This window comes from Callospermophilus lateralis, chromosome 15 (assembly GCF_048772815.1).
Source record: "Callospermophilus lateralis isolate mCalLat2 chromosome 15, mCalLat2.hap1, whole genome shotgun sequence".
Taxonomy (NCBI): Eukaryota; Metazoa; Chordata; class Mammalia; order Rodentia; family Sciuridae; genus Callospermophilus; species Callospermophilus lateralis.
The window spans coordinates 66,881,033-66,890,428 of NC_135319.1; the positions used below are offsets into that span (position 1 = coordinate 66,881,033).

Below are 9,396 nucleotides of genomic sequence, written 5' to 3' on the forward strand. Positions count from 1 at the left end.
AAAATACTTGGGACTCAACCTAAGAAAAGAGGTCAAAGACCTCTATAACAAAAACTACAGAATGCTAAAGAAAGAAATTAAAGAAGACCTTAGAAGATGGAAAGATCTCTCTTGTTCTTGGATAGGCAGAATTAATATTGTCAAAATGACCATACTACCAAAAGCATTATACAGATTTAATGTAATTTCAATCTAAATTCCAATGACATTCTTCATAGAAATAGAAAAAGCAGTCTGAAATTCATCTGGAAAAATAAGAGACCCAGAATAGCAAAAGCAATCCTTAGCAAGAAGACTGAAGCAGGTGGCATCATCAGACCAATAGTAACAAAAACAGCATGGTATTGGCATGAAAATAGACTGGTAGACCAATGGTACAGAATAGAGGACACAGAGACTAACCCACGTAATTACAGTTATCTTATATTAGACAAAGGCATCAAAAAACACACAGTGGAGAAAAGATAGCCTCTCCAACAAATGGTGCTGGGAAAACTGGAAATCCATATGCAATAAAATGAAATTAAACCCCTATCTCTCACCATGCACAAAACTGAACTCAAAGTGGATCAAGGACCTAGGAATTAAACCAGATACCTGTGTGTAATAGAAGAAACAGTAGGTCTAAATCTCCATCATATTGAATTAGGCCCCTACTTATTTAATAAGACTCCTATAGCGCAAGATTTTAAATCAAGAATCAATAATGGGATGGATTCAAACTAAAAAGCTTCTTTTCAGTAAAAGAAACAATCAGTGAGGTGAACAGAGAGCCTACAGCTTGGAAGCAAATTTTTACCACTTATACATCAGATCAAGCACTAATATCTAGGATATTAAAAAAACTCAAAAAGCTAAACGCCAAAATAACAAATAACCCAATTAATAAATGGGCCAAGGAACTGAACAGACACTTCTCAGAATGTGATATACAATCAATCAACAAATTTATGAAAAAATGTTCAACACCTCTAGCTATTAGAGAAACGCAAATCAAAACTACTCTTAGTATTTCATCTCACTCCAGTCAAAATGGCAGCTATTATGAACACAAACAACAATAAGTGTTGGGGAGGATGTTGGGAAAAAAGGCACACTCATACATTGCTGGTGGGACTGGACTGCAAAATGGTGCAGCCAATATGAAAAGCAGTATGGAGATTCCTTGGAAAACTGGGAATGGAACCACCATTTGACCCAACTTTTCCACTCCTCAGTCTATACCCAAAGGACTTAAAAACAGCATACTACAGGGACACAGCCACATCAATGTTTACTGCAGCACAATTCACAATAGCTAAACTATGGAACCAACCTAGATGCCCTTCAGTAGATGAATGAATAAAGAAACTGTGGTATATATACACACAATGGAATATTAGTCAGCAATAAAAGAGAATAAAATTGTGACATTTGTAGGTAAATGGATAGAGGTGGGGAATATAATGTTAAGTAAAGCTAGCCAATCCCAAAAAAACAAATGCTGAATATTTTCTCTGATATAAGGAGGCTGATTATTAATGAGTTGGGAGAAGGAGCATGGGAGGATTAGAAAAATTCTAGATAGGGCAAAGGGGTGGAAGGGGAAAGGTGGGGGCATGGGGGTAGAAAAGACGGTAGAGTGAGGTGGTCATCATTACCCTAAGTACATATATGAAGAACAAATGGTGTGACTCTACTTTGTGTACAATTAGAGATATGAAAAATTGTGCTCTATATGTGTAATATAAATTGTAATGAATTCTGCTGTCATGTATAACAAATTAGAATAAAAAATTTAAAAATATATGGATAATACCTAAATCCAGGGTTATGGTGATAACTAGTGGAATGATCTAAAGCACACTACCTGGAGAAGTTAAAATATGTCCACTTTTCCCTTTAAGAGCTTAATTCTCCTCTCCTTATATATATGCTATCCTTAGTGACTCATTTCTAACAAACAATGCAGTGGAAAGAATAAAGTGTAACTTCCAAGGAGATTTCATAAAAGATATGCCAACTTTCATTTTGTTCTCTCTCACTGAGCACTTGCTCTGGAGAAGTTAGTTGCCATGTTAGGAAGATGTTAATTCTTCCCTATGGAGAGGCGTACAGTAAGAAATTGATGCTTCTGGCCAATAGTCACATAAGCGAGCTTGGCAGCCTTTACTTCAGCTCTAGTCAAGCCTTTGGATGACATAGCTCCAGTCAACATTTTGAGGTCTCTCAGGACAGATCCTGACCTAGAACCACAGAGCTAAGCCACAGCAACTGAAAATACTAAATGTTTATAGTTTTAAGTCACTAAATTTGGGGGCAATTTTTTTTTTTTACAAAGCAATACATATACTATTTAACAAAAGTATGTATAAAAGAAATGAGGACAGTGAAAGTTAATTTATGAGCATTGCCCAAGGCCTACAAGAAAAAAACTCTACCTTCAGAGAGCTGAATCTGATACCTAACTTACTTTTTAAACTTAAGCTTTCTTAATCATAACATACTATTGTCTGAAATAGAACACATATATTTAATGACAGAGAGAAAAAACTGTTCCCGAAAAGATCCTGAGAAGAGTAGATCCTTAGCCTCCTTCCTTATAATAACAATGATTGGGCTGCAGAAATAAAGAAATAGAAATCATTGAGTCCACTTACTTCTTCATGATCTGGATTTCATGGCACCACCGTTCTCTGTTTTTTGTACTTAGTTCTAGGCGGCAAGACTTAATTGCTATTTTGTGATCAAGATCCTGGAAAATAGAAAATAACAGACAAAATAAATTAGGTTCTTGTGAAGATTTGTCTGTATCAAAGAAATGTCAACCCAGGGAAACAACACTCTTTTTAACTTCACTAATAAAACATATTACCTTCACAGCTCCATTGAGCCAACACTTTGGTGAGATAAACCATGAGGCTACTTACTAATCAATGCTTTCAGACCCTCAAATACATTACAGCACATAAACAAAAATTGAGGCTGATCCTATGATAGGTCTTTTCAGGATACAGTCTAATACATACTACTAGAAAAATACAAGGATACTATCTCTCCAACAAACCCTTTTTCTGACTCATTCAAGACAACTCTGGGATAAACAGGATAATTGAGGGCTCCCTGGTCTCAAAATAGAAAGAAACAGTTTTAACATGACTAAGCCTAATGCACAAAAACTCCAAAATTAGATCCTAATCTGTGCATTTCAAAAGACATGGGAAAATATCCTAATAATGATTAAATTTCTGTTTCTTTGCCTATAAAATAAACTGAAAATCTCTTGCTTATAAATAACTTAGCCAATTCTGACTGAAATTAAGCCCACTGTATTGTACATTAAAGGAAATAGTCTGACCTCATCATACTGTGGTAACACTAATAATATAACCCAGGATCAGCAATCAGGGCCAAACATGTTACAATATGTTTCAGATATTGTGAGAAGAGTTCAAAAGAATTCCCCAAATCTGTAATCTCTGAGTTGTACTATAAGGTGTACATGAATAGAGAGAACTCCCAGGGACTAGGAAGGTAGAAAAACTTTAAAGGCAGGGAAGCAAGACATAGCTTGGATGGGTCAGTCTGAATTGGGAGCTTGATAGGGGAAAAGGGCTAACATGATAACTGATAATGTGTAGAGAAAGAAGAAAGGAAATAGGATACATTACAAGTCAGCCTAACCACAATACTCATTTCCTTCAACCTTTCATTATAAGCAGGGACCTGGTGGTAAAGTTTTACTACCATGAAGACTATCTGGCACAGCCATGAACATCATTAAGCCCTGAATTTTCTTATGAATAAGGCAGGAAGTTATTTATTTCGAGAAGAGTCCACCACATAAGATCTTTCAACTCCTCAATTTGTCGTTCACCTAATCAGTGAAATTCTACATCTTCACAAAAAATATTCTCTGGAAAGTTTATACATGCTGAGCCAAAAAGGGAAAAAAAAAAAAAAACCACAAAAACTTCTGTGTTTAAAAAAACTGGAATAGCCAGGTGTGGTAGCACACACCTGTAATCCAAGTGTCTTTGGAGGCTGAAGCAGGAGGATCACGAGTTTAAGGCCAGCCTTGGCAACTTAGCGAGGCTCTAAGCAGCTTAGCAAGACCCTGTCTCAAAATTACAAAAATAAATAAATAAATAAATAAGGCAGTGGGGGGGGGGCATGGATATGGCTCAGTGGTTAAGTACCACTGGGTTCAATCCTTGGTACCCGCCAAAATGTACAAATCAAAAACAACTTTGAAACAACAAGTGGAATAAGTGAGCACAGTGGTGTGCACCTCTGGTCTGAGTTACTTGGGAATCTGAGGCAAGAAGATCATGGTTCAAGACCAGTTAAGGCAGCACAAGACAGAAACTATATTTAAAAAAAAAAAAAAAAACAAAACAAACTTGGAATATTGTGAGGGATAGCAGTGATGGTAGTACAATATAAATGTACTTAATACAACAGAACTATATTTTTTTTTTACTCTAAACATTTTTATTTGGCATATGAGAACTATACTCTTAAAAATGGTTAAACTAAATTTTACACTATATATATTTTTATAATAAAAAATTAGAAAATACTAATCCAAAATTGTTTAATTTTGGAGCTTTTAATATGCTAATTTGATTATGAAACTCAAAGAAATATTGCATTTACCCAATGTATTTAAACAAAGCAAAGTCATCCTCCATGTGTGAAAGATTGATTCCAGGAGTTCCAAAGGATACCAAAATCTGTAGAATGTAGTATATAAAATAACATAGTATTTGTGTATAACCTATGTACATCATCCTGTATACTTTAAATCATTTCTAGATTACTTATGAAACCTAATACAATGTAATTCCTATGTAGCTACTATATTGTATTATTTGGGTAATAGGGACAAGAAAAATGTCCACATGTGTTCAGTATGGATGCATTTTTTTTCAAATATTTTTAATCTGTGGATGGTTGAATCTGTGAATGAAGTATTCATGGAGGGTCAACAACCGTTCCTTTCTTTTCTTTCTTTCATTTTTCTCCCTGCGTTGCTAGGCATCAAATCCCAGGGCCCTACACATGCTGCACAAGTGCTCTACCACTGAGCTGTATTCCCACACACTGTATCCTTTATCTTTTTTCTGTATCCTTTCTTCAAAGTATCCCATGGAATTAGATTTTCCAAGCATACTTTGAGACATGCTATCCTGTTCCCTAGGAAGAATTCTTTGGTTCCTCAATTCTTTTGTTCCTCATTCATTTGTAAATATTCTCATTATATAAGGTACCATATTGTACTTTGTTTCTATGACCATCTCTCTCATTAGACTTGAAATCTCCTTGTTGATATTGTCACTATCAGCACCCAGTACAGTAATTACCTAAATAAACCATCTCCTATCCTTTCTTATTCCTCATGGAGCTTTGACAGGTATGGATGAAATCTTGGACATAGTTTCCACTAAAAGATGAGTATACTGAAAGCTGTAAATGCAAACCTTAAGTCAAGCTTAGAAGAGGAAGGATCCTGTTTCCAAGTCTTAAAGATTATTGCTTTTCTCCTTACTACAGGTCTGTTGTCAAATGTCCTAGTTTGAGGGAAGAGCACTCTGATCAATTGGAAAGGCCCTGAGAGATTTCTAAAAGTTTAGGGAGCCCAAATCTCTTCCATTTAAAAAGTGATGGATTTCATAGAGATGAAAAGTAGAATGTTGTTGCCAGGGGCTGGGTAAGGGGAAAATGAGGAGTTATTGTTTAACGGGTACGAAGTTTCAGTCTGGGAAGGTAAAAAGGTTCTGGAAATGAATGATGATGTAATGGATGCACATCAATGTGAAGTACTTAATGCTACTGAACTATACACTTGAAATGGTTAAAATGATAAATTTTATGTTAAGTACTCTTTACCACAATAATTTTTAAAAAGTGAAAAATTTGTCCATCCATTCTCAGCCAGGGGCCAGGAGAAGCAGTTACCAAAACATGTCAGCAAGCATACTTTTTTCCCTTATGACCAGGCTGACGGGCATACTTACATAACACATGTAACATTACATTTGAAGTATATGTCTCTCCTTTTTAAAATTAATTTTCTTTTGAGTGCACTATATTCCTTAAATCTACTACTTTACTGAAACAGTATTTAATGCCTTAGTCCTTCCAGTCTTTCTCTCCCTCCAAGATTGCCTCCTATACTTCATCTTGAAACCTGCTTCACAAAGTTTTCTCAGTTTTGTCATTCTAATTGCCTCAAAAACATGCCTATTCTCCCAATGTGGACTTCTATCTCCTCTCCAGCCTACCCCAAATGGGAGTCTCTACCCACACCCATGTTCCTTAAAAAAACAAATTATAATGTCTCCTTTTGGATTCACTTCTCTATTTGTAAGCCAAATAGAAGCATTTTAGTAGTACCTTAACTGCCAATCTTATCCCATGTTTTTCCAATCAAATTTATCCTTTACAAAGTGAATTTTCCTAGAACACAATTTTTACTTGGACATTTCCTTTTAAAGATCAGTTCATGATTATGAAAAGTATTATAATCAACAATAAAGCAGCAGCAAGAACCAACCGATGAATGTTTCCATGGGCCAGATATTTAGCTTTACATATATTACTATTATATTTAACTTTTAAACAGACCCAGGATGTATAAATGTCATCATACCCATTTTACAGATAAAGGAAAAGCTATACTGCACACATTATTAGTTCAGGACCTATTAACCTAAAATGTACTTCAGGAAAGCACAAACCCTTCAAGTGGTCATGCATCAAGTTGTGCAGATGTGCCTTTTTGCATTTTTTTCCTGAGGAAAGGGTTCATAACTTTTATTGGGACATCAAACGAGACTCAAACATGATTAACTGCTGTTACAATGGTTACACATTTTCAATTAAGTCAAAGTATATTTCCTGACTCTAATGTTAGCTGTCTCCCACAGAATAGTGTCTCCCTCCTCCCTGCTTTCAATCTGTCTTCTCTTTGAGACCATAATCATTTTCACCAGCTTACCCTCATACCTTTCCCAGCCTGGAATGCACGATTCCAAAGTCTACCAATGGCTTCCAAAAGTTTAACTCTAGACTCACAGGAAGCCTTCCTTCCTATTGCAGTCTCCTCTGCTAGTACAGCTTTCAACCACTGGCACGCACATGCAAACACACACACACACACACACACTGCAACAGGCAGCCTGCCCCCATCTTCAGTCCCACTTTTTCCACCCATTCATGCTCACATATACACACTCTGACGTTCATCTGCCTCACACGCCCTGAGACTCTACATTCACATACAGACACATAAGCATTTGTCACACTCACGAAACAGCCGGTCACATCTTGACACTCAGAGCAAAGTTCTTCCTAATGGATCTAGCTCGCCACATTGCCCCAGAACCTCAGATAACAACCTTGGACTCAGTCACCCAGGCTCAAAAGCACAGTATCGCACACTCACAAACTCTGGCTCACAAATACTGGCCAAAGTCTCACCGACAATCTCACACACTGACAGCCCTAAGCTTCACAGACGCTATGACAAAACCACCGCCACTCCCTCTCTCGCCCCGCCTCACCCGATGCTGGTACAGACAAACATTTCCGAAGCCGCCGGTGCCAAGCCGCTCCCGCATCTCCCAGGGCCCGCCCGCGCCCGGCCGCAGCCCCGGGGGCCGCTCCATGGGGCGGGAGGGCAAGCGGCCTCAGGCTCCGCCGCCGTTCCAAGGCCGGTTCCGGGCCTCCGAGGCTCGCGCGTCTTTCTCCTCGCGAGACCTATGCATCACTTCCGGTAACTGCCGCGGGAAAAGTCCCGCCCCAGCTGTGCCGGAATACCAAGGGTGCCCGGCTGGCTAAAGCGTGCGGAGATCGGCAGGGCGCTTCCAGTCGGCCCACTTTAGTGTCCTGGGCATTTTTCCTAGTCGAGAGGACCCACTTGTGTTCTAGACCCAAAAGTATAGGATCTGTCTAGACTCTGCATTCCCTTCAAGTCGCATCCCAAACCAGTCTCTTCCGTATTTTCTAAACTTCGCATTGTCTCCACCCCTATGTACATTTCTCCTTTATTTAAATACCTGCCATCTATTCTCCAATCCTAACACCCGCTGGGCCGGCACTGGCAAATGCTACCTATGATTGTATAGTGCGGAATCCAAAGAATACTGTGCTAAAAGGTCCACTGATTGATGGGTTAGACTTAATAACTTTCTATACGCCAGTTGCAGGAGCTCCCTTATAATCCCAAACAACTCAAATGTGTGACGTTATTCCGGAGTAAAGAATGTTCTTCCGGACTTTGTGAGCTTCCCTAAATGTCTCACGGAGATTGCTGTCAGGAAGTCCTTCCGTTATGGGTTTGCCACAGTGATGGCTCATTGTGGGAATTGTTTCTGCAAAGACAAGCTTTAGGAATGCCCTTGGTGCAACAGGAAATACTTCTAAGTGGCAGATTGCATAGGGGAGCCAGCTCTGTTCTTCATTTGAGTTCAGTCATCTGCTTCAGGGAAACTAGGGATCTCAATTTACGGGTATAAGAATCAGGAAATCAAATTCTCAAAGAAATGTCAGTGCAACCAGAATGTTGAACACCGCATGATACATAGCAAGCTGATGTGGAATATCCATCACAGTTGGTATGGGAGATGCTGGTTTCCACACTTGGGCAGTTTACATGGAACTGGAATAAAATAGAATCTCTCAGAACACTTCCCTTAAAGCTAGGCAGACCATAAAGAGGATTATGGTGCAGACTGTCATGACACTATGAAGGCCTCTCCTTTGTTGTGTGTACAGCCTAGTGGTGCTAGAGTGTTTCCAGTCTTCATAAGTCAACCCCAGAAAGTCTTATTCAGAAGACCTGGGACCCCAGTCAGGATATTGATGATCACTGACTTTAAAGTGGTCATCTTTGCAGAAATCAGGTTGGTTCCTATAGTTCACTTTTTAAAACATTCCCATTCTCAGAACATAGAACAGTTCAAGTTTTTTTTTTTTTTTTTAAATCTTAAGACTGATTGACCCCAGGCTCAATGATCTTCAGATTTGCAAGCTTCATTTTTTCAGTATAAGTAGAGGTAATGAATATTTCATAGATTTTTTTTGAGGATTATCAAGTAAAGCTTTCTAGGTAATAAATGTCTGAAATACAGGAATGATTATTTTTCTTTTGGCTTCCAAGATGCTATATCCTGTGATCTCTCTGTTCATCCCCAATGTATGTTGGATCACTGTTTCTAAACACTTCTTAAATCACGGTCATCTTTAGCTAAGAACTGTATTCATCTTATTTTCATCCATACTCATGATTTCACTATGGCCTATATCCTGGTGATCCCCAAAGCCTTATCACTCAACCCAGATGTCCATGAATTTAGAATTATACAAGAGTACAGTGAACACATTCATTAGACATTTCAAACATCTGAAATA

At 38.3% G+C, this 9,396-nt stretch overlaps 1 protein-coding gene across 2 annotated transcripts in view; it reads right to left on the bottom strand.

The window, feature by feature from the left end:
- The window catches only part of Chuk (component of inhibitor of nuclear factor kappa B kinase complex), a 43,863-nt gene extending 36,155 nt beyond the window's left edge, over positions 1-7,708 (bottom strand). For both annotated transcript variants that reach the window (XM_076835007.1, XM_076835006.1), the window contains exons 1-2: positions 7,548-7,708; positions 2,640-2,734 (exon numbers count right to left, since the gene is read on the bottom strand). In XM_076835007.1, coding sequence (XP_076691122.1) covers positions 2,640-2,734; positions 7,548-7,652 — 200 coding nt within the window. In that variant the 5' untranslated portion in view covers positions 7,653-7,708. The remainder of the gene's footprint in view (positions 1-2,639; positions 2,735-7,547) is intronic.
- Between the last annotated feature and the right edge of the window lie 1,688 nt (positions 7,709-9,396).